Genomic DNA, 25,273 nt, shown 5'->3' with positions numbered 1-25,273 from the left:
TGTTGCCTCTTAGCGGCTATGTGACCCTGGATAAATGATTTATCCTGTGAGGCCTTGAAATGGGGTTGAGTCCCTCCTTATCCTTTTCTATATTGGTATTTCTAATGTAAATCACAGTACTAATTTTTCTTTCACTTATCAGATTTCTAACACAGAACTAAAGCCACATGATTCTCAGAATATTTGGTATATACATGTTTCATTTTCATCAGCCATCAGATTTTCCAAAATTAGTTAGAACATGCATCCAAGTTTGTTGGTGGCATGCAGAAACTTTGACCAATCAGAGTAAAAGACTCAAAGTATACTATGGAAAGTAGCCAAAGCTTCCTAATTTTTAATCCCTTCATCCATACATTAGGGAGGCAATACTAGCCATTCTCTTAGAATACCCTACCTGTTTTATTCGGAACTGCTTGCAGATTTTGACATTTTCAGCATGTACTGATTTTGCCTGCCAGTCATATCTTTTGGAAATCTTTTTCTTAAGGTTGACATAGCTTTCATTCTCCACCATAACTGGTGCTGGACCTTCATCCTCATCTGTCTCCTCCTCAGGCTCTGATTCTTTTTCAACTTGAAGGGGATAAAAGGAAACGTTTTCGATATGGAGCCCTTTCTTTAGCAAAGGGGGAAAGTCACTATCTAACAAAGTAACAACAACAACAAAAATCATAAAATAGAGAAAAAGTTAAAGCTTGAATAATACAAATTCATTCATTTCCACACTACTACTTCTACTGCTAAAGAATTTAAAATGCATCTTCAAATAAACTTATAATCAAGTATAAATGGCTTTGCTTAAACCAAATTAAGAACAAAGAAAAGAAAATCATGGCATGCCTTGTTAATTAAGGAATTAAATATTTGCAGGTGTCCCTAAATTTCCATGACACAAAATAACCCAAATGACTATCAAATGATTAATCAATAAATAAAATGTGGTATGTCCATATAATGGAATATTATTCAGTAATTAAAAGGAATGAAGTATTGATACATGCTACAACATGGATGAACCTGGAAAACATTATGTATGCTAAGTGAAAGACACTGATTACAAAAAGCCATGTATTTACTGTATGATTTCATTTCCATGAAATATCCAGAATAGGCAAATCCATAGAGACAGAATGTAGACTCATGGTTGTCAGGGCTTGGGGAAAGGGAGCAATGAGGAGTGACTTGCTAACAGGTATGGAGTTTCTTTATGGGGTGATGAAAATGTCCCAGAATTAAACAGGGGTCATGGATGTACAATTCTGTGATATACTAAAAATCACTGAATTGCACACTTCAAAAGGGTGAATTTCATGGTATGTAAATTATATATTAATAAAGCTGTTATCCTCCCACCAAAATCCACGACACATAGTTTGTCATTTCTTGAGGAATACATCCAAGTCCCACGTGCCAGAACTAGCTGTAAGCTGGGAGTGAGTCAAGGGGCAGGTGAGTGAACCCAGTCAGCTGTCCAGCATCCACATCTTGGTGGTTTCACTGTTCTCTACCTGTTGATGTATATCTAGGAACTCTTGGGAAATAATAAAAACTTGTTTCTCTGAATCCTATGGTGAACTTTGAAAGGGGGGTAACTTCTGTACAGCACATCTGGATCTGGAGAAAGCCACAGGCTTGCACAAACATTTCTCTATTTGAGGATTTAGGGATTCATAAAGAGAGCCCTGCCCTGATGAATTTTGGAGGTCTACCAAGCTAAAAGCAGGAAGGTATGGACAGTGGTCCAGAAAGAGAAGTATCTCTAAAAACTCATTTGAAAGTAATCCTATAGACAGTATCAGAAGTAATCACATGAAATCAGATGGATTAAATGAAGCAGATTTTCTGAAAGGATGCATTAAGGTTCTTCCAGCCCTCACCTGCTAAAATGAGCTTATATACATCCCTATAAACTTTTGATTGATTCAGTGAGCCAGAATACAGTGACACAACTGGGCCTTACAATGAAAATCAGGTCATAGTTGCGGGGATTCTCATTCCTTTTTGCCCTTAAACTGAGGAGAATGACTTGCCTAAGATAACTGGAGATCCCAGATCAGCCCTCAAAACTCCTGATTTCTTTAATCCATCATTCCAAATGCCCCACTCCACAACACCCTCCACCTGGTCAGTGCCTTACGTACCTTCTGGAATTTGATTCAAAAAAATCGAATTACTTGGAATCACTGGTTTACGACAGACAGGATTATTTAGTCTGGTTCCAGGTGATACTGGCAGAAAGTTCACAGGAGGTACACTGTACTTGTGATGAGTATTTGTTAGTAACTTGTTTATTTCTGAGTCTTCCTCTAAAAGGGTTATCAAAGAATATACAACAGGTTCTGAAGCTTCTGCAAATGTCAAGGCTTTGCCATAAAGGAACTCAGAAATATGTAAACGACAAGCCAGAGGTAGATTCTCATTGGTGGAATAAAATGCCACAAGGGGAGCTTGGTAGGGGTATTTGTGGTCTTTAGAAAATCGAATTTCAAGTTCATATAAAAAGGATGCATCTTCATTAGCATTCAGATGAGAATCATCTACATTTCTTTCGACTCTTCCGACAATTTGATTTGGGGGCACTTCATGTTTAAATTTGCACTTTGATCCAAATTTACAATTTCCTTTGAGGTAAAATTTGCAGACTTCAAGTGAAGCCTCCTGTATATTTTTGGCACTTTCCTTTTGCTTGAATTTGCAGAATTTACTTGTCAAATACTCAAGTTCTAATCCAATGGTCCAGACTCTGTTTTGAATTCTTTCTATAAATTTTTCTCCACAGATTGACTTGAGAGCAAACGCCTCTTCCTGTCGCTGTTCCACACACTCATCCAAGCTCATGTGCGCAGCTGCCTCAGATACCTTCATCCTCTCTCCAAATGTCTCTGAAAAGCACTGGGTGAGCAGGTGTTCCAAGGATGCCCCCACGTCTCCATCACAAATCCTCAGGGCTGCCTGACAGTGTTCAGTGTGGAAACCATACCTGCCACATGTGAAACATGACAAAAAAAAAGACTAGTATCAAAAAGTAATATCAAACCACAGAAGAGAAATTCATTTAAATACACGTATGTGGGGCTTCCCCGGTGGCTCAGTGGTAAAGAATCCACCTGCCAATGCAGGAGACACGAGTTCGATCCCTGATCCAGTTAGACCCCACATGCTGTGGAGCAACTAAGCCCGTGTGCCACAACTATCGAGCCTGTGCTTTAGAGCCCAGAAACTGCAACTACTGAGCCCATGAGCCCTAGAGCCCATGCGCCACGACAAGAGAAGCCACGTCAGTGAGAAGCCCATGCACTGCAACTACAGTAGCTTCTGCTTCGCCACAACTAGAGAAAAGCACGCAGAGCAATGAAGACCCAGCACAGCCAGAAATAAATAAATAAAACCATTTAAAAAACAACAGAAAACCATACATGTGATGATATAAGTATAGAGAGGCTGGGTCTGTATCCTAAAGAAGTCTCCCTGATAATACTAACTCCTCCTTCATCTACCTATCCTAAAAGAGAGGACACTGAGACTATCAAGTACTACTATGACCCACACTACAGGAAAGTATAACTGCTAGAACCCATACTACAGGAAAGTACTCAGGAAGAGGCAGTTGGGCTTACAATATGACTTCGTTTCCTTCAATTCTCCCATAAGTGATGAAAGCAAACCTGGAAAGTCTGTGCACTGCAAATGCTGAGACTGTAAATTCCGGGTTATGAGGCTCCACCAGGCCTGAGCCAGCGCACTCCAAGGGATCAGAGTCAGGAACAAGGGAAGCTTCTCGTCCAGGTGACCAGTACTGCTCGTCGTCATAATCAGGCTCATCATCTTCTTCTTCTCCAGAAACACCTCTTCTGGCAAAAGTAACATTTTCATATATCATATATTAATTTCTACTTGCATCAAAGAAAAATTTGGTAAGGGTCTAAGAATTCATGGAACCAAAGGACATAGGATCCTGACCACTACTGAGTCACTGATTTAATTCTTTATTGACGTAATAACTTAAATACTGGCAATTAATAGCACATATTACTTGCCAGGCACTAAGTTAAATGTTTTATATGTACTATCTCTTTGGAAATCTTCACAACAACCCAGCCAGATACTACTGGAATCTCCATTTTTTTTTTTTCTTTCCCAGATGATCAACTAAAACTTAAAGAGACAATTAATAACTAAAGGTTACAACGTAAAGAACAACTAGTTGCTGAATTATTCTTGTATTTCTCTTGGCTCACTTTCAACTAGTTACACAGCCACAACACGATTAGTACTGACACAGTATTCCAAAGACACACAGGACCCTCACATTTTATCTTCCTCAATATAATAATTTATCCAAATATAATAATTTACTCAGATCCAGCATCCGCATCTTGTTCCTGCAGGTCTCGGAGAAGAGCTTTCACTTTTTCTTGATTCTCAGAAGTCATATGTAGAGTCTGCAGGGGCACTTTGGCTTCAGGCTTCCATTTGGGGCGTGCATCCCCTTTTCTCATGCTACTGTTACTAGGTCTGCAAAGGATACAAGAACAAAATTACACTTATTTATTATCAGAATTTTTACACTCTCCTCAGGGTCTCCATACATACACAATATGACTGGATTGTCATGTATCTTATGAAAGGGGACATGAATGTGGAGACAGTCTCCATTTTCTATGGTATTTACTCAACTTCATTATATTCTAAATGCTGGGAAAAAACCTAATCAGATTCTTCACCATTAAATTTTGCTTCACTAACTCAAGAATCTTCTAGGGAAAGCAACGCTATGATGACTCCTGCACTAGTGGAATTTCACAAGAAACATACTATGTACAAAGAGTATATATTTCACTCTATTTGAAGTACTTAATCTGAAAACAACTAAGAGTCGTATCTTGTGACTATTAGGCCCTATTTTTTGAAATATTTAAATTTTTTACTTCCTGATTACAAATATAATAATACATGTTTATTGTAGAAAAGTAGAGAACAAAAAACAGAAAACATCTTAACTAATATCATTCCTTTTCACATACATTTTTTATAAAATTATCCAGCATATGTAATTTTTTATAATTTGCTTTATTTCCTTAATAAAATCAAACTGGCATTTCCCCCATATTTAACATTTTCCTACAACTTAATTTTTAAAATTTTAAACACAGAGGGACTAGAATTTATTTTACTATTCACTATTTCACTAATCTCATTTTTGGAATTTAGACTTTTTTAGGGACACTTTTTAATATTTAAAAAAATAATGAATTCTAAAGTTTACCTTACTAAGTTTCTTTTCATTTTTCCACTGGGCATGTTTCATTATAAATTTTCACAAATCTAGGGAAATGATAGAAACTTCTCTGTACTCAAAATCCAACACATTACTGAGACTTTGGAAAGAACCACACATTTACACTCTCTCAACTGGGTAGCAAAGGAGAAAATAGAAGAGACTGGGGTTTTTAACCACATAACTGCAAATTCTGAAAGAAACGCTATCTAAAATTCATCATTTCCCCTTTTTGTTTCAAAAAAATTTTAATCTATATAAAATTTATAGCATTTAAGATTCACCGCAGATGCTGATTGCAGCCATGAAATTAAAAGATGCTTACTCCTTGGAAAGAAAGTTATGACCAACCTGTTGCTAAGTCACTTCGGTCGTGTCCGACTCTGTGCGAACCTATAGACGGCAGCCCACCAGGCTCCCCCGTCCCTGGGATTCTCCAGGCAAGAACACTGGAGTGGGTTGCCATTTCCTTCTCCAATGTGTAAAAGTGAAAGTGAAGTCACTCAGTCGTGTCCGACCCTTAGCAACCCCATGGACTGCAGCCTACCAGGCTCCTCCATCCATGGGATTTTCTAGGCAACAGTACTGGAGTGGCTTGCCATTGCCTTCTCCGTATGACCAACCTAGATAGCATATTAAAAAGCAGAGACATTACTTTGCCAACAAAGGTCCGTCTAGTCAAGGCTATGGTTTTTCTAGTGGTCATGTATGGATGTGAGAGTTGGACTATGAAGAAAGCTGATCGCTGAAGAATTGATGCTTTTGAACTGTGGTGTTGGAGAAGACTCTTGAGAGTCCCTTGGACTGAAAGGAGATCCAACCAGTCCATTCTAAAGGAGATCAATCCTGGGTGTTCACTGGAAGGACTGATGCTAAAGCTGAAGCTCCAATACTTTGGCCACCTCATGCGACGAGTTAACTCACTGGAAAAGACCCTGATGCTGGGAGGGATTGGGGGCAGGAGAAGGGGACAACAGAGAATGAGATGGCTGGATGGCATCACCGACTCGATGGACATGAGTTTGAGTGAACTCCGGGAGTTGGTGATGGACAGGGAGGCCTGGCGTGCTGTGATTCATGGGGTCGCAAAGAGTCGGACACGACTGAGCGACTGAACTGAACTGAATAACTGAACTGAACTGAGTAACTGTTAATACCTGCCATACTTATATGCACACACACATTTACGCCCTTCTCTTATTTCCTCTCTGTATGCACACGTATATGCATATATATATATGCTCTGCCATATATACACATGCATGTTCTAAACTATCTGAATGTAAGCTGCTGACATCATATTCACTCATAAATACTTCTGCATGTTATTTCCTAAGAACAGAGACAAACTTTTATATAACCATAATACTATTATCACTTACAAGATATTAATATTTTATACTGATCTCATCTAATATATCATTTAATTTTATATTGATATCATCATGACATGGCAAACAAATGGAGAAACAAAGGAAACAGTGACAGATTTTATTTTCTTGGGCTCCAAATCACTGCAAATGGTGACTGCAGCCATGAAATTAAAAGATGTTTGCTCCCTGGAAGAAAAGCTATGACCAACCTAGACAGCATATTCAAAAGCAGAGATGTTACTTCGCCCACAAAGGTCTGTCTAGTCAAAGTTATGGTTTTTCCAGTAGTCATGTATGGACCTAAGAGTTGGACCATAAAGAAAGCTGAGCGCTGAGGAGTTGATGCTTTTGAACTGCGGTGTTGGAGAAGACTCTTGAGAGTCCCTTGGACAGCAAGGAGATCAAACCAGCCAATCCTAAAGAAAATCAGTCCTGAATACATTGGAAGGACTGATGCTGAAGATGAAGCTTCAATACTCTGGCCAACTGATGCAAAGAGCTGACTCATTGGAAAAGATCTTGACGCTGGGAAAGATTGAAGGCAGGAGGAGAAGGGGATGACAGAGGATAAGATGGTTGGATGGCATCACTGACTCAATGGATATGAATTTGAGCAAACTCCGGGAGATAGAGAAGGACAGGGTAGTCTGGCATGCTGCAATCCATGCAGCACAAAAAGCTGGACATGCTTAGCGACCAGACAACAAGGTATATCTGAACATGAGATGACTGATATAAACAGATGTTTCTGCTTTCCTTGTCCCTTTCATGGTGGCAGCAGGGGTGATCTTTTGAGAAGGTGTCAGATATCTGTGAGAATATATATCTGCCCCATAGAGAATTTCTGTAGAATTAAATTCCATTATTTAAAATAGTTTTTCTACCAAACAGCCCCAGGTTGAAGACTGACACAGTAACTAGACTAGCTATTCTGCAACTATCTTAAGACAACTTTGTCAACACATTTGTTTGTCAACAACTGTGCTTTAATTTTCAAAGGTTATGTTAAAATCCCAATTCTTTTGATTACTCTCAAGATTATATGTTCCAAAGTATCCTTTTAAAAACTTGAATTTTGGGAATTCTCTGGCTGTTCAGTGGTTAGAGCTCTGTGTTTTCACTGCAGAGGGCCCAGGTTTGATCTTTGGTAAGGGAACTAAGCCACAGAGCAAGCCACACAGCTTGGTCAAAAAACCAACTAAACAAATAACCACACACAAAGAAAAAACTCCCTTGGTTTTATGTGCTTATTTTTCCTACAATAAATCATTTTAGTAACTAAATTGCATCCTGTTGACAGAAAACAGATCAATGCATTCCTAAGGATCAGGGAGGAGTTCATTGCAAAGGGTATGGGTGAATTTTGAAGAACTGCTGGTTACAGAGATAACTGCATTTGTCAAATTTTAGGGTGAGTTTTACTGAATGTAAATTACACTTCAATAAACATGATTTTTAAAACTTAAAAACAAAACAAAATCCTTATACTGGCCTATAAGATTCTATATAGCATAGCCTGTCGAATCTAACTGCCTAATACTTCTTACCCATCCATGCTAGCCACATGACTTCCTTGTCATTCCCTAAATCTTCTTAAAACTCCTGCCTCAGGAACTGTTCACTTGCTGTTCTGTCTCAAATGTTCTTCCCTCAGATAGATTCATGGCTTACTCTTTCACTTCTTTCTTGTCCTGGATCAAATGACACATCAAGAGAGAAGTCTTCTCTGATCACTCCACAGAAAACAGTAACCATTTAAAAACACCAGCAATCCAGTTTGGCATTTTCTATCCCTTTGTCCTTTATTTTCCTCCCTAGTACTTACCACCTGATATATTATTACACCTTTGTTTACAGGTTTTATATCTCAAACCTCCTTGTATGAACACCAAGACAATATTTTATTCATTGTTGTAATCCTGGTCCCTAAAACACTGTCTGGCTCATAGTAGGCACTAAGTCAGTATTTCCTGTGTGAATGAACATCTAAGACCCTAAGAACCTATAAAGTAAGTGTTTTCAGAAAGAATGGAGCTACATCTAACTCAGCAGTTAGGTTCTTAGGTCAGCAGCTAATGTGAAAATATAGCTTTAAATTATTCTGGAAGATTTCTTAAAAAGGAATCTAGTTTGAATTGATATATTATCTCTCAGTATGTCCAAAAATGACCATTTTTCATTTAGAATGGAAAAAAATGTAGATTCTCTGGGTGCATACCAAGTGAAGTATTTGGTTATGGTAGAGACTATGTATAAGAAATATGTATTTAGAAATACACGTTAATATCACATACTCAGTGCATCAAGAAGCTTAAACTATATAAAGCACTTGGACACTGAGACTGACAGGAATGAGCACCTTCCTCTCTCATTGTCCTGTTCATGATGGAGTTCAGATTCATTTAGTGGCAAGTTTAACTACTTAAATACCATTTGTTCTTCTTTTTCTTTTTTTCCCTGAAGGCAACAATTGAACTCATTTAAATTAAAGCATGTATGATGCAGTTAAACTTCAGCACTCACCTATATTTCTAACCAATATTTAGTTGGTAATTATTCCCAGAAGAGTGTGTGTATGCCTGTGTATATATACATAACTCTAAAGAAGTCTATCTTTAAAAATTTAAGTAAACAGCTTAAAGTGCAATTTGAAAAACAATGAGAACTTTATATTTATACTGCATAACATGCAGTAGAAAATCTTTACTTTCATTAAACATGTATTAGAATTATCAGAATTTATGCAGAGTACATCATGTGAAATGCTGGGCTGGATAATCATAATCTGAAATCAAGATTCCCAGGAGAAATAGCAACAACCTCAGACAGGCTGATGATATCACTCTTAATGGCAGAAAGCAAAGAGAAACTAAAGAGCCTTTGGATGAGGGTGAAAGAGGAGAATGAAAAAGCTGGCTTGAAACTCAACATTAAAAAAACTAAGATCATGGCATCTGGTCCCATCACTTCATGGCAAATAGAAGGGGAAATAGTGGAAGCAGTGATAGATTTTATCTTCTTGGGCTCCATAATCACAGAGGACTGAAAGTAAAAGACACGGGCTCCTTGGAAGGAAAGCTACGACAAACCTAGAGAGTGTATTAAAAAGCAGAGACATCACTTTGCTGAAAAAGGTGGTCATGTACAGATGTGAGCTTTGGATCATAAAGAAGGCTGAGTGTCAAAGAATTGATGCTTTCAAAATGTGGTGCTGGAGATAACTCTTGAGAATCCTTTGGACTGTAAGGCGACCAAAGCAGTCAATCCTAAAGGAAATCAACCTTGAATATTCATTAGAAGGACTGACGGTGAAGCTCTAAAACTTGGCCACCTGATGTGAAGAGCTGACTTATTGGAAAAGACACCAATGCTGGGAAAGACTGAAGGCAAAAGGAGAGGGGGCAGCAGAGGATGAGATGGTTAGGTAGCATCACTGACTCAAAGGACGTGGATTTGAGCAAACCCTGGGAGATAGTGGAGGACAGAAGAGCCTGGCGTGCTGCAGTCCATGAGGTTGCCAAGAGCTGGACATGACTTAAGTGACTGAACAACAAAAAACAGCATTCACTAATTAAAAGTTGACTATGAGAGAAGTCTGGGCATGATATCTATCTCTGGTCATCACATTAAGCTTCAGTAAATATTTGGTTGATTGGCTGGAAAATAGATAATTCATCAACTAAACAGAAGGGATATAGCCAGATCTCATTTGGGGACCTTCAAACTACAATGCCTGAGAAATACTTAAGATAATTTTCAATTACCCTCACCATTTCCAATATTTACTTTTCTGTAATATTGACTACAATAACAATATTACACTCAATTTACAGTGTCATATGGAAGTTAAAGTTAAGTTCAGATTTCAACACCCACCCCTCTCCCAAAGGAGTTATTTACCATCATGCTTTTAAAAAAATTCACAAAGCAGGGGACTACAAGACTTTAAAATAAGAGAAAGAGTAACTTAGCCAGAATTATTTGGCATTTTCCCCCTTTGTCTTAACCATCTTTTGTCCCATACATCAGGAATTGATACTGTTTTCATATTTGAACATTCAATGAGTATAATAACCTGGATGAATGCCTTGATTCACTGAAGATACAAAAGTCATCGCCATCATCCCAGATTCTACTTGATGCCTTTCTATTGCCACCAATACCACCGCCACTGCTGCCACCCCCATGAGATTTACTAGCATGGCTCCTGCTTCCTCTTCCTCCTCTGGAAGACCCTTTTCCACCTCCTTTCCCTGGCTTGCCTTTCCTTCTTACTGAAGAACTCATTTTCACCTGCAAGAGAAAAAAGTAATACAGACATTATAAAACCAGATAAGTATAATAATCCTTTATTTGTCAAAGTTAAGGATATAGCCTATTTTAAAGAAAAAAAAGGATAACACACTCAAAGGACCAATTTAGAAGAAGCATGAACAAACTGCTTCACAAAAGATTTATAAGCACATCTCCCCTAATATTTAATAAATTTCTCTGACACAAGTTTCTTAACCGGGAGGTGCATCAGAAACACATGGAGAAGTTTTTAAATCACACATGGGGTATGTAGGGTCCCATGCTACATTCTGATTTGGTTAGGTCTGGCACAGGGTTTAAAAACTCTAAAAGAGATGTTTCATGTATTTAATATATGATTTGATAAATAAAATTTATATTTGCATATATATATTTTTAGAAACAGTTCTGGCTAAAAGATTGTGCCTGGAGGGGAGTAAAAGTGTAAAACTCTTTAATGCGATTGAAGTTAAGATGCTATCAGCTTAAAGTAGAATGTTATAAGATGTCTTACATTAGCCTCACAGTAAAAAAAAAAACAAATTACACATTAAAAATCTATAGCAAGAAATAAATTATAGAATTAAAAAAATTTTTTAATCTACAGTAGATACACAAAAGATGAAGAGGAAAAAAAAATCAAAGCATACCACTATAGAAAATCATCAAATCATAAAGGAAGATATCAAGAGAGAAAGAAATAAAAGATCTTAAAAATGCTCAGGAAACAACAATATGGCATTAAGTCCTTACTTATCAATAATTACTTTAAATGTAAATGGACTAAATTCTCCCATCAAAATACATAAAATAGTTGAATGGATAAAAAAAAATAAGACTCAACTACATGCAGCCTGCAAGAGAATTGCTTCAGCTGCAAAGACACACAGACTGAAAGTGAAGGGATATAAAAGACTGTAAATGCACATGGAAACGAAAAGAGAGCAGGGGTAGCTATACTCAGGCAAAATAGCCTTTAAGTCAAACACTGTGACAAGAGACAAAGAAAATCATTATACAGTGATAAAGGGGTCAATGTATCAAGAGAATCTAACAATTATAAATATTTATGCTCCCAATATCAGAGCATCTAAATATATAAAGCAAGCATTAACATAATTGAGAGGAAGTAGCCAGCAATATAACAATAATAGGAGACTTTAATATCACACTTTCAACAATGGTCTGATCATCCAGAAAGATAATCATCCAGTAAAAGAAAAATTCAACTTGAGCTATAATAGATATACACAGAACATTTCATTCAAAGCCACATGAAATATTTTTCAGGATAGACAGTATGTTAGGCCATAAAACAAGTCTTGACAAATTTAAGAAGAGTGAGAACAAATCAAACATCTTTTCTGATAACAATGGTATAAAACTAGAAATCAATAAAAGAAGGAAAACTGGAAAATTCATAAATGTATGGAAAATAAATAACATGCTTCTGAACAACCAGTGGGTCAAAGACAAAATCAAAAGGAAATTTTAAAATATCCTCAAACAACTGAAAATGAAAACACAATATACCAAAAATTATGGGATACAGCAAAAGGAGTTCTCTAAGAGGGAAGTTTATCATAATAAATGTCTATGTTAAGAAAAAGAAATGATCTCAAATAAACAACCTAGATTTACATCTTAAGGAACCAGAAAAAAAGAACAAACTAAGCACAAACTAAGTCAACTAACTACACCCAAACTAAGTCCAAAGTTAGTAGTATGCATAACAGGAATACCAGAAGAACAGGAAAGAGAAAGAAAAGAACAGAAAAAATATAAGAAATAATGATAGAAGACTTATCAAATTTATTGAAAGACAATAACCGACACACACAGGAAGTTCTAAGGACTTCAAATAGGATAAACCCAGAGATCCACAAATCCATAAATAGACACAATACATAAAAATGCTAAAGGTTAAAGACAAGAAGTCTTGAAAGCATTTAGAGAAAAACAACTTGTCACTTACAGACATAAACCCAGTAAGATCTGCTTTACAAAAAAATACTATAGGAATTTGTTTAAGCTGAAGAAAGTGATCCTAGATGGTAATCCGAACTCACACACACAAAAAGGAGCACCAGCAAAGGTAACTATGTAAATACAAAACAAAATCAACCCCCTCCAAAACCTACCAAACAGTGTATATCCATATTTTCTTCTTTCTTCACATAACTGATTTAAAAAGCAACCGTATAAAATAATATGTATATGATATAATAGTGGGTTTGTGATACGCAAAAATGTAATGTATTTGCTGTAACAGAACAAAGCAGGTTGGTGGGAGCATAGACGGACTGGGTTAATAAAATGACTACAGATGGCAAAGTAATAACTATAACAATACACAGTTGGGGATGCAACCTCAGGTTTTACTGACAGATGAATGGACAAAGAAAACATGGTATATATACACAATGGAATATTACTAAGTCATAAAAATGAATGCAATAATGCCATTAACAATATGGATGGACCTAGAGATTATCATACTAAATGAAGTAACTCAGACAAAGACAAATATCATATGATATTGCTTACATGTGGAATATTTACTGCAAAAAGGAGGGGAAAAGCATACAGCTATATGAGAGTAACATTTCTATATTTACCAAAATTGAGTTAGTATAAATGTGAAGTTGACTCTGATATGCTAAGAGGTATATGACAAATCCTTGAGCAGTCACTAAAAAGTAAACCAAAAATTCAAAAAAAATGTAATAAAAAAAAATCACTAAAGAAATTAAAATACTGCATTAGGAAATATTTATTGAATAATTTAACGCAAAAGAAAACAGTAAAGTAGGAACAGTGAAACAAAATAGACATGAGACATATTGACAACTAAAAGTAGAACGGAAAAAATAAATCCCACTATACCAATAACATATTAAATGTGAATGGATTAAACAATCCAATCAAAAGACAAATTATTAGTGAATAAAAACAAGATCCAAGTATATGCTGTCTATCACTTTAAATTCAAAGATACAAATAAATGAAAAGTAAAAGATGGAAAAAGAGAAATCATGCAAGCAGAAACCACAAGAAAGCTGCAGCAACTACGCTAATATCAAACAAAATAGAGTTTAAAGCAAAAAATCTTGTTAGTGATAAAGAAGAACATTTCATAAAGATAAGAGAGTCAATCCATGAGGAAGAGGTAACAATTACACAGTAAAAACCAACTTGACCTAAGAGACATCTATAGAACATTTTACCCAACAAAAAAAATACATTTTTCGTATGCGGACAAGGAAAATTTTCCAGGATAGACGATATACTAGCCTATAAAACAAACCTTAATAAATTTATAAAGTATGTTTTGCAACCAAACTAAAATGAAATTTGAAACCAAAAGCAGGGAAATAACTGGGAAAAAAACTCACAAATACGTAGAAACTGAACTAGGTCTCTTGATATTCCTTTCTTCAAAATCCTTTATAATTATACGTATTTACTGTTTCTGTGATGTTTATCTCCCCGCCCCGAAAGTTCTCTGAAGGCAAGGAGTATATCCATGTTGATTACCATTGGACCTCTAACAGTGTATAGCATATAACAGGAATTCAATATGTATTTGAGGAATGGCTGAGGGTTGAATAAATGATTGATATGAGAATGGAGAGCCATTTATTTATTTATTCATTCCACAAATATTTATTGAACACTTATTAAGTGCTAGATTCTAGGGATACAACAGCAAAGACAACAAAATCTTGCCTCATGAAGCTCATCCTCTAGAGACTAAGATGACAATAAACAAATACACAATATTAATTAAGTACTAAGAAGAAAAAAGACTGAGTCTTTTTTCAGATAGAGTGGTCAGGCAAGAGTGATCATCTTTCTGAGATCATATTTGAGCAGACATGTGAACATGCAGAAAATGAGTCATGAAATATTTGTAAAAAGAACACTCTAAGCAGAAGCAATAGTAGGTGAAAAGGGTCCAAGTCCAGAATAACATCTTCAGTACAGTGGGCTGAACAATGAGGAGTCTTGTGGGTCTGCAACTTAGTAAGCAAAGGAGATGAGGTCAGAGAGCAGAGATGGCCATATAAGCCCTGGGAAGAACTTTGAATTTTACTCTAAATATAATAGAAAGTCAATAGAGAGCAAAAGCAAAAGCTTGGTACGACTGACTTCAGTTCTAAAACAATGATTCCAGTTGCTATGTGAAGAATAAAACGACTGTAGGGAGGTGAGGAGAACCAGGAGGCCAGTTAGGAAACTACTGCAATTGTTCAGGTAGGAGATAAAAAACAAAATTAAACTGTGAGTTGGACTATGGAGGGAACAAGTAGAGTTGAAAAGTGGCCATAGAGTCCCAATGCATTTTAATGGTAGATGAATTAGATGAAAGGTATAAGAAGTGTCTAGAATTACTGTAAAATTTGAGGGCCTAGCTTAACTAGGTGAATAGGGGTTCTGTGCTCAGCCATGTGATCAGAATGGGAATGTGAAGTGAAGTCGCTCAGTCATGTCTAACTCTTTGCGACCCCGTGGACTGTAGCCTACCAGGCTCCTCCGTCCATGAAATGTTCTAGGCAAGAGTACTGGAGTGGGTTGCCATTTCCTTCTCCAGGGGATCTTCCCAACCTAGGGATCGAACCTGGGTATCCCTCACTGTGGGCAAACGCTTTACCATCTGAGCCACCAGGGAATGGACAGGAAAAGATACAGGAGTGTCACAAGTTCAGAATGGATGTTACACTGGAGATGCCTCCAGACATTCAAATGGAGATGTGTAGAACATAGTTGAAAATATAAGTCTGCATAGAGGGGAAACATTAAGATTATTTCAGTTAATTCTGTAAAACTCCTAGAAGGCAAGTATTATTTTCTGTATTTTATAGAGGAGGAAACTAGAGTACAGATAAATTACACGACTTGTCCAATGTCACTACTATAGAAGCAAAGCCTAGACCTAGGGTCTTAAATAATCTATTTGACTCCAAAGCTGAAATTCTTTCCCCCATATTTCCCTTTTACCCCCCAAACACGTACTTTGTATTTTCAATTCAAAATTTAATGTTAAGCCAGCACCGCTTTGATTTGTGCCTGAGCCTTAATTTAGAAAGGTGACTGAGTGCTGACACAGAGAGATTAATACCATCAAAAGAAAAAGTTGGGGCTTCCCTGGTGGCTCAGAGGTTAAAGCGTCTGCCTCCAATGCGGGAGAGCTGGGTTCGATTCCTGGGTCAGGAAGATCCCCTGGAGAAGGAAATGGCAACCCACTCCAGTACTCTTGCCTGGAGAATCCCATGGATGGAGGAGCCTGGTGGGCTACAGTCCACAGGGTCGCAAAGAGTCGGACACGACTGAGCGACTTCACTTTCAATTTACAGCTCTCCTAAAAAGGAGAGGTCTGTTTGCCTTCGTAGGCCATGCCAGGGAAGCACCTGAGAGGCACCTGTGTCAGGAGCAGGCAGAAAGGAGTAAGGAGAAGGGCACCCCACAGCCTTTCTTGGTTTTTCCATGGGAAAGAAGAGGCCAGGCAGGGAAAACAGCTTAGGAATGGCTACTTTGAGTAACTCGCACAGGCTTGAAGGTCTAGGGCTTGTCCCTAGTTGCCTGGTACTTGGATTTAGGGCAGGTGAACTACAGGCTTGGTAGTTAGACAAAGGAGGTTGTTGGAGGTAAGGTGGGCAGGACTGGTTGGTTTGCATATGAAAGGCATGCTGTCAGATTAATCGTTAATTAGCTAGCCCTGGGAATGGCAGTTTTTCCCTGGTCAAGCAGGCCCCGTTAAGTCGCCAAAACATCAGAAATCCATTTAGCCTGGGGAGATCTCAACTATCTTTATTCACCGTGGACACGAGAACCTAAATTTGGCCCCCAGGAACAGAATCACCAAGCTGGGCGCTGAAAACTGAACACAAACCATTCCCCTCCCAGGCAAATCTCTGACTGACCCCATACATCCAGCTCCTTGCAGACACTCAGACCTGGTATCTTTCTTCCATCATACACCGTAGCCAATCCTCTCCCTAAATAGCCACCAACTGTAGATGGAGCTAAGATACAGGAAACAAGCCCGAGACCCTCCAATTCAACTCTTTATCTCGCAGAATTCAGCTCCCCGGCCTCAGCTGTACAAACCTCAGCTGTCCACTCAGGCGAGGCCTGGTCGCAGGCCTAGGATCCCGCTGCTCCAGACTCACCGGCCCCTGCCACACAGGCTGGATCCCACCGGGCCGGGAGGCTCCTCAGACCCTGCCCACTGCGGGAGAGGTTGACGGTGGAAAGGTCCGCACACTGACCACCAGGGAGACGCGCGGACCACGCACACGGACACACATCCCTCGTCCGCGAAAGGGGCGACCGTCCCGGGTTTGTAGCGCTACTTCCCAGGCCACCTGTTCCGACGTGGCGCCCAGCGGAGAGCCCTGCACGGGCGCTGCTACCCACCCGGACCTTACCTGGAGCGGCTCCGCAGCGGCCCCGCTACAGCGGTACAGCCCTGGCGCTTTCTGATTGGCTCAACCTCTTCGCTTCCGGGTGAGAGGTGCCTGGTCGCCCTAGCAACCATGTCGCACCCGGCGCTGAACTTCGGCTTCCTTCCCTCCAGGCCACGGAGCTGGCGGCCCGGGGAGAATCGCAGAGTCCAGAAAATCTCTCCCGCAGCCCTGTGTCAAGTGAGTGCCCCATCCTCTCAACGTCTCTTAAGTAGATCTCGCAGTGAGCCGGCCCCTGGCAACTCCAGTGAGGATGAGACAGATTTCCTGGTGGGCTGGGGGTACAGGGAGAGCCCCAGGAGAGGGAATCTGGAGACCTGAATTCTAGCTCTCATTCGGCCGTCGATTCGCTGGTGTGACACATTAGGCCAGTGCCTGCGTACTCCCAGTCTGCACCTCTTAGGTTCCTTTAGGTTATCCCTACTACGGTAGGGATAGACCAAGAGTGTTGTGGGGGCCCTAGGGATAGATCAACACACACAGACACACTACAGTAGGGATAGACCACACACGCACACAAACTACAGTAGGGATAGACCAAGAGTGTTGTGGGGGCTCCTAGAAGAGTCTGGGATGAGGGGAGATATGAAAGGTTTGTCAGGTGATATCTCTGTTTTCCTTTATGCCTCTTTCTGGGAAAAATGTTCAGCCTTGTATTCCAGTTCACTAATTCACTTTTCAACGGTAGTCACTGCTCTTCAGCCCTTCTAAGGCAGTTTATTTCAACAGTTCAGTTCAGTTTAGTTCAGTCGCTCAGTCGTGTCTGACTCTTTGTGACCCCATGGACTGCAGCACGCCAGGCCTCCCTGTCCATCACCAACTCCCGGAATCTACCCAAAATCAAGTCCATTGAGTTGGTGATACCATCCAACCATCTCATCCTCTGTTGTCCCCTTCTCCTCCTGCCTTCAATCTTTCCCAGCATCAGGGTCTTTTCAAATGAATCAGCTCTTCGCATCAGGTGGCCAAAGTATTGGAGTTTCAGCTTTGACAACAGTCCTTTCAGTGAACACTCAGTCCATCTCCTTTAGGATGGACTGGTTTGATCTCCTTGCAGTCCAAGGGACTCTCAAGAGTCTTCTCCAACACCACAGTTCAAAAGCATCCATTCTTTGGTGCTCAGCTTTCTGTATAGTCCAGCTCTCATATCCATACATGACTACTGGAAAAACCTTAGCCTTGACTAGCTGGATCTTTATTGGCAAAGTAATGTGTCTGCTTTTTAATATGCTGTCTAGGTTGGTCATAACTTTCCTTCCAAGGAGTAAGCATCTTTTAATATCATGGCTGCAGTCACCATCTGCAGTGATTTTGGAGCCCAGAAAAATAAAGTCTCTCACTGTTTCCACTGTCTCCCCATCTATTTGCCATGAAGTGATGGGACCTGATGCCATGATATTAGTTTTCTGAATGTTGAGCTTTAAGCCAACTTTTTCACTCTCCTCTTTCACTTTCATCAAGAGGCTCTTTAGTTCTTCACTTTCTGCCATAACGTTGGTATCATCTGCATATCTGAGGTTTTTGATATTTCTCCCGGCAATCTTGATTCCAGCTTAGGCATCATCCAGCCCAGCGTTCCTCATGATGTACTCTGCATATAAGTTAAATAAGCAGAGTGACAATATACAGCCTTGATGTACTCCTTTTCCTATTTGGAACCAGTCTGTTGTCCATGTCCAGTTCTCACTGTTGCTTCCTGACCTGCATACAGGTGTCTCAAGCGGCAGGTCAGGTGGTCTGGTATGCCCATCTCTTGAAGAATTTTCCACAGTTTATTGTGATCCACACAGTCAAAGGCTTTGGCATAGTCACTAGAGCAGAAATAGATGTTTTTCTGGAACTTTCTTGCTTTTTCCATGATCCAGCAGATGTTGGCAATTTGATCTCTGGTGACTCTGCCTTTTCTGAAACCAGCTCGAACATCTGGATGTTCATGGTTCACATATTGCTGAAGCCTGGCTTGGAGAATTTTGAGCATGATTTTACTAGCGTGTGAGATGAGTGCAATTGTGGGGTAGTTTGAGCATTCTTTGGCATTGCCTTTCCTTGGGATTGGAATGAAAACTGACCTTTTCCAGTCCCGTGGCCACTGCTGAGTTTTCCAAATTTGCTGGCATATTGAGTGCAGCACTTTCACAGCATCCATCCTTCAGGATTTGAAATAGCTCAACTGGAATTCCATCACCTCCACTAGCTTTGTTCGTAGTGATGCTTCTTAAGGCCCACTTGCCTTCTCATTCCAGGATGTCTGGCTCTAGGAGAGTGATCACACCATCGTGATTATCTGGGTCATGAAGATCTTCTTTGTACAGTTCTTCTGTGTATTCTTGCCACCACTTCTTAATATCTTCTGCTTCTGTTAGGTTCATACCATTTCTGTCCTTTATTGTGCCTATCTTTGCATGAAATGTTCCCTTGGTATCTCTAATTTTCTTGAAGAGATCTGAAGTCATTCCCATTCGTTGTTTTCGTCTATTTCTTTGCACTGATCACTGAGGAAGGCTTTCTTATCTCTCCTTGCTCTTCTTTGGAACTCTGCATTCAAATGGGTTCTATCTTTCCTTTTCTCCTTTGCTTTTTACTTCTCTTTTCACAGTTAAATTATTCATTCCCTAAATTGTTAATTATTTTTCATAAGTGTCTACTCCTGTCTGAAGGCTGCTGGGCTCTCCCTTTCTGATGATGTTTAAGTCTTCTGCCTGTTTTGTTTATTTACTCTGTTTTCTCAGAGGGGATGAGCTTCCAGCCTTTCGTAACTGGCACTCAGGTTAGTATTCCAGTTGAAAAGATCAGTTCTCTTGTCCCACCCATAGAGATTCTGATTCAGTAGTGTGGAGTAGCGGAGAAAGCAATGGCAACCCACTCCAGTACTCTTGCCTGGAAAATCCCATGGATGGAGGAGCCTGGTAGGCTGCAGTCCATGGGGTCGGACATGACTGACCCACTTCACTTTCACTTTTCACTTTCATGCATTGGAGAAGGAAATGGCAACGCACTCCAGTGTTCTTGCCTGGAGAATCCCAGGGACGGGGGAGCCTGGTGGGCTGCCGTCTGTGGGGTCTCACAGAGTCGGACACGACTGAAGTGACTTAGCAGCAACAGCGGTGTGGAGTAGGGCCTAGGAACTTGTAAAGCATCCTAAATGAGTCTAATGCATGGGCCACACTTTGAGTAACATTCTAATTGACTGTTGTTCTAGAAGTTATAGTTATCATCTCCAATATGTTTTCTTCAGTATTGGAAAAAATTAGTTTCTAATGTTTTCATCCACTAAATGTCCCAGAGTTCTGAGGCATAGATTCCACTCCACCCCCTGCCCCCCAGTCCTGTTGTTTTCTTTTTTCATTTTTTATCTGGTCTTCATTCCAATCTCATTCTGTTTGGATCCCACTCCTTCCCCTGCCTCTTCTCACTTACTATCTTTTTTGTCTATTTCTTCCTACTGCCAATTCTAAGATTCCTCACTCTACCTTACCTCTGTGAAATAATCAATAGATCATATATACCCAAGAGAAATAAAAGCATATGCCCATACAAAAAATTATACATGAATGTTTATAGTAGCATTACTCATAACAGCCCAAACTGGAGACAACTCAGCTGACCATCAACTGATGAATGGATAAATAAACCGAATGTGTTATTTTTGTACCATGGACTATTCAGCAATAAAAAGTAATAAAATACTAATACATGCTGCAACATGGATGAAACTTGAAGCTGAGTAAAAGAAGCTACTCACAAAGGACCACATATTGTATGATTCCTTTCTATGAACTGTCTGGATTATACCAATGCATAGAGATTATAGATTATTGTTTTCCAGGGTCTGGGGGTGTGGTTGGGTAGGTTTGAGGGTAATAGAGAGCAACTGATAATATGTACAAGATTTCTTTTGAGGGTGACTAAAATATTCTAAAATTAGATTGTGGTGACAGTTATACAACTTGAGTATGTGAAAACAAATGAATTTTGTACACTTTTAAAGAGTAATTTTTGTGGTATGTGAATTATGTATTAATAAAGCTGTTAAAATAAACAAATAAAAATAGATCATCTAGACAAAATTATTTCCCCAGAACCCTACACTCCACTATGGAAATGCCAAATAAACATGAATATAAAGTGAGTCTATTTGGTTGGCTCTTAAAGCAAATTTGTTATAGGTCTTATAACATAAAAATGTTTAAGCTTGAGACTTCCCTTTTGGTCCACTGATTAAGACTTCACCTTCCAGTGCAGGGGGTGTGGGTTTGATCCCTGGTTGGGAAGCTAAGATCCCATATGCCTCGCAGCCAAAAAACCAAAACATAAAACAGAAACAATATTGGACCAAATTCAATAAAGACTTTAAAAATTGTTCATATCAAAGAATAAAAAACTTTTAAAAATATGTTTATGGGATTTTTCTTAAATTTTTTAAAACAGCTCCAGAAGTATTTAAGATAAACTTTATATTTCCAAATGGAGACAAGTATGGTAAGCATACATTTCAATTACTTTTTTCTATATAGATTAAAATTAAATAGCTTAAGAGTGCAAAACTGAGACTGTCACACTTGATAAAAGTACTATTGAGATATTGACTCCATTAAATAAAATCACACAGAAATACTAATGGAGAGAAAAAAAGATACTAATGGAGGAACAGATTTTAAATCTTAAACTCTAAAGTTAAGTATAGACAGTGTGCCTTGGAAACCTATGGGAGGGCCATAGCCATATGTCAGTATTCCAGGCCCTTCAGTCTCAGTGATTTAAAGGTCCATGGAGTGCCTCATCTCTGGTCTCACTAGTTTTAGTGCTAGGAAAGCAGAGAGACCCACTGTGATGCAGTTCTGATTAAGCCTAAACATACTTCATTATTTAGCCAAACAGGGTTCCCGTTTATAATCTTCAGTATTTCTCTCTTACTTAGATGGGGACTGTACAAGAACATCTTCTGGAGTCATTGAGAGAAATGGAATAGGTATTCATACCACTCCTAATGGGATTGTCTACACAGGAAGCTGGAAAGATGACAAGGTATTATTATTGTTTTGAATATTGACAGTGGATAAGTAACTCTGTTAGTTAAATGATTCCTGGCATTTTGCCATTTCAAAAAACACGTATGAGTAGGCCATGCAATAAAAATAACAAATTATTATATTTAATATATATGAGTATAAGGGATAGTATGAAACTCATTCAGAGAGCTAATTGTCATAATCTTTCTCATTTCCTATTCATTGAACAAACTAAACTCATTACATAATTTTCTCATTTAATCCTTATAGCAGCTTAATGAGTTTGATATCATTAATATTGCTATTTTACAATTGAGGGAAATTGGGCTCAGATTTCCTGCCTAGCTAGTAAGTAATGAAACAAAAATATGTTCTTGGGTCTGCTTGAATGCTAATTTCTGTTCTTAACAACTTCTTTGTACCATTTCTGGGCTAACTAAATGGGTTGGCCTTTAAGATTTTCTATATATTCAAGGTATCTTGAGGAGCCCTGTTATTATCATTATGGACCTCCAAGATGTTCAAGATCCCCAGATCAGAAACACTGACTTTGTCAGCTTCACAGAGACAGACATACAAAGGACAATGATAAAAATGTTGTCTTATTTTTGTGGAAATAAAGGGTGATACAATGTTAGATTAACTAATAACTAAATGGATGACAGACATATGTGTATACTTTTTAGAAATAGACTAATGGAACTGAAGATTAGTTACTGAGGTCATTTCCTTTGTTACAAACAGATGAATGGTTTTGGAAGACTTGAGCATTTTTCAGGAGCAATATATGAAGGACACTTTAAGGACAATATGTTTCATGGACTGGGAACTTATACATTCCCAACTGGGGCAAAGTACACTGGAAATTTCAATGAAAACAGGTGAGTTTAAAGTAAAAAGTCACTGTAGTCTAAAAGATATTTTTCAGGCATATTTGCCTAAAAATTTAGTTAATGCTAAATTTATTTTGTAATGTATTTAGTTAAAATATACTTATATTTTAGAAGAATTGTTGGATTATCATTTTGGGGAAAAATGTTATGAGAGAGGCTAAGGACATCACGAGCCTCCAAAACATATCATTCCTAGTGATATTCTATTAGATTTTTCATTTATTTCCTCTTGACTCCTTTTTTCCTATGGAACTTTTTGCAGTCATATTGGAAATGGAAAGTTTGTTGCAATTATTGAGAAAATTTAGTCCAAAAATTATTTTCGCTTGAAATATCTTGATAAGGTTTCTTTATAGTTTTAAATTTTATTTTATATTTTCTTCCAGTTTGAGATGTCATTCATGTACAGCACTGTATAAATTCAAGGTATACAGCATAATGATTTGATTTGCATATATCATGAAGTGATTACCACAATAAATTTAGTGAACATTCATCATCTCACATTGATATAAAGTAATAAAAAAAGAAAAATATTTTTTTCTTGTGATGAGGACTAAGGATTTACTCTCAACTTTTATATATAACATATAAAAGTGTTAATTATATTTATCATCTTGTATATTACATTCCTAATACTTTATTCATCTTGTAACTGGAAATTTGTACCTTTTGACCATCTTCATCCAAATCTCCACCCCCACCCTCACACATCTTTATAAACTTAATCCTCACACCAAATACTATGTCATCCAGAGGTTTCATGTTTATTTATAACTACCCCCTTATTATTTCCAGAATTTAAAATGCAACCTAATTGTTTTGAAGTGGTTGATACATATTGAGGAGGGTAGCAAAGTGTTCACCTCTTCTGTTGCCAAGTCTGTGATGACAGTATATAAACTTTTCCCACTGATATTAATAAAGGGACAAAACTCTAACCCATGGGATAAAGGTCTGTTTGGTTCTGTGAAGTGCATTTTCACCACTCCAAATAGTCCAGGAAACACCAGCATAGAGCATAGCATCTCAAACATAGTTGAAGATCAGTAAACATTTGTTGAATAAATGGACTAATTAAGTCAGAGTGGCTCAGAGGTTAAAGCGTCTGCCTCCAATGCGGGAGACCCGGGTTCGATCCCTGGGTCGGGAAGATCCCCTGGAGAAGGAAACGGTAACCCACTCCAGTATTCTTGCCTGGAGAATCCCATGGACGGAGAAGCCTGGTAGGCTACAGTCCACGGGGTCGCAAAGAGTCGGACACTACTGAGCGACAGAACGGAACGAACGGAACCAATATAAACTTTTCATTTTGTGACTGTTCTGGTTTTGTCTAAACTAAGCATATGTAATCCTAAAATTTTAGACATAAAAGTTTGTATAATGACAATGTTTGTTTGGAATAGTAGTATTTTTTTTCTAGGATATAAAAATAGGATGTCAGGTTTTAAATCAAAGTTTGAAAGCAGAATGATATAATTCTTCAGACATAGTATATAATATACTAGACAGTCTTATACCTGGACTGTAAATTTCTGGTCTTGTTAATGAACACACTTATTTTTTACTGTTGCAGGGTGGAAGGTCAAGGACAATATACCGATATCCAAGGACTAGAATGGTGTGGTAACTTTCATTTCACAGCTGCTCCAGGCCTGAGGCTAAAGCTCCATATGTAGATAGCCTGCATTAAAGTTTTAATGTGGTAATTGCAGCTTTTACTTGTAAGGAAAACAATGAAAACAACTAAATCTGTCATCTTCATACACTATTTACTTTTGCCAATAAAACCATCACTCATTTACACCTTTTTGAACTTTCTTTTGATCATCTTATAATTAATTTAAAATAAATTATGTGGGGACTTCCCTGGTAGTCCAGTGGTTAAAACTCCGTGCTTCTACTGTAGGGGGTGCAGGTTTGATCCCTAGTGAGGGAACTAAGATAAAGAGAAAGA

General features: G+C 38.4%; 2 protein-coding genes across 4 annotated transcripts in view; one reads left to right on the top strand and one right to left on the bottom strand.

The window, feature by feature from the left end:
* Positions 1–17,419, bottom strand: part of DHX57 (DExH-box helicase 57) — a 63,414-nt gene extending 45,995 nt beyond the window's left edge. Inside the window, exons 1-6 of one of the 3 annotated variants that reach the window (XM_055399324.2) lie at positions 17,379–17,419; positions 10,730–10,947; positions 4,360–4,518; positions 3,669–3,854; positions 2,145–2,983; positions 398–576 (exon numbers count right to left, since the gene is read on the bottom strand). In XM_055399324.2, the coding sequence (XP_055255299.1) occupies positions 398–576; positions 2,145–2,983; positions 3,669–3,854; positions 4,360–4,518; positions 10,730–10,941 (1,575 nt within the window). In that variant the 5' untranslated portion in view covers positions 10,942–10,947; positions 17,379–17,419. The other 2 variants (XM_055399322.2, XM_055399325.2) reach the window with 2 other exon arrangements.
* Positions 12,999–25,120, top strand: MORN2 (MORN repeat containing 2). The gene is made up of 8 exons (XM_088841791.1): positions 12,999–13,042; positions 17,028–17,205; positions 17,298–17,411; positions 17,465–17,594; positions 21,843–21,893; positions 22,333–22,439; positions 23,168–23,304; positions 24,893–25,120. Exons 1-8 carry the CDS (start codon positions 12,999–13,001, stop codon positions 24,993–24,995), a joined length of 864 nt encoding a protein of 287 aa, XP_088697917.1. The 3' UTR covers positions 24,996–25,120.
* The last annotated feature ends 153 nt before the right edge of the window (positions 25,121–25,273 follow it).

The sequence above is a fragment of the Moschus berezovskii genome, chromosome 11, assembly GCF_049115385.1.
Source record: "Moschus berezovskii isolate FMDL1 chromosome 11, NW_MosBer_1.0, whole genome shotgun sequence".
In the NCBI taxonomy this organism is placed as follows: domain Eukaryota; kingdom Metazoa; phylum Chordata; class Mammalia; order Artiodactyla; family Moschidae; genus Moschus; species Moschus berezovskii.
Note: the sequence above shows the minus strand (reverse complement) of the source record. Positions and strands in the feature narration are given on the sequence as shown.

What these genes read in the sequence shown, in the direction of transcription:
- MORN2 (XM_088841791.1), top strand. Translation starts at nt 12,999, where the DNA reads ATGGTAATCCGAACTCACACACACAAAAAGGAGCACCAGCAAAG. An exon ending in AAAAAGGAGCACCAGCAAAG is followed by an intron (nt 13,043 to 17,027) that starts GTAACTATGTAA and finishes TTTATCTCGCAG; the next exon opens with AATTCAGCTCCCCGGCCTCA. An exon ending in GAAGCTGGAAAGATGACAAG is followed by an intron (nt 22,440 to 23,167) that starts GTATTATTATTG and finishes TGTTACAAACAG; the next exon opens with ATGAATGGTTTTGGAAGACT.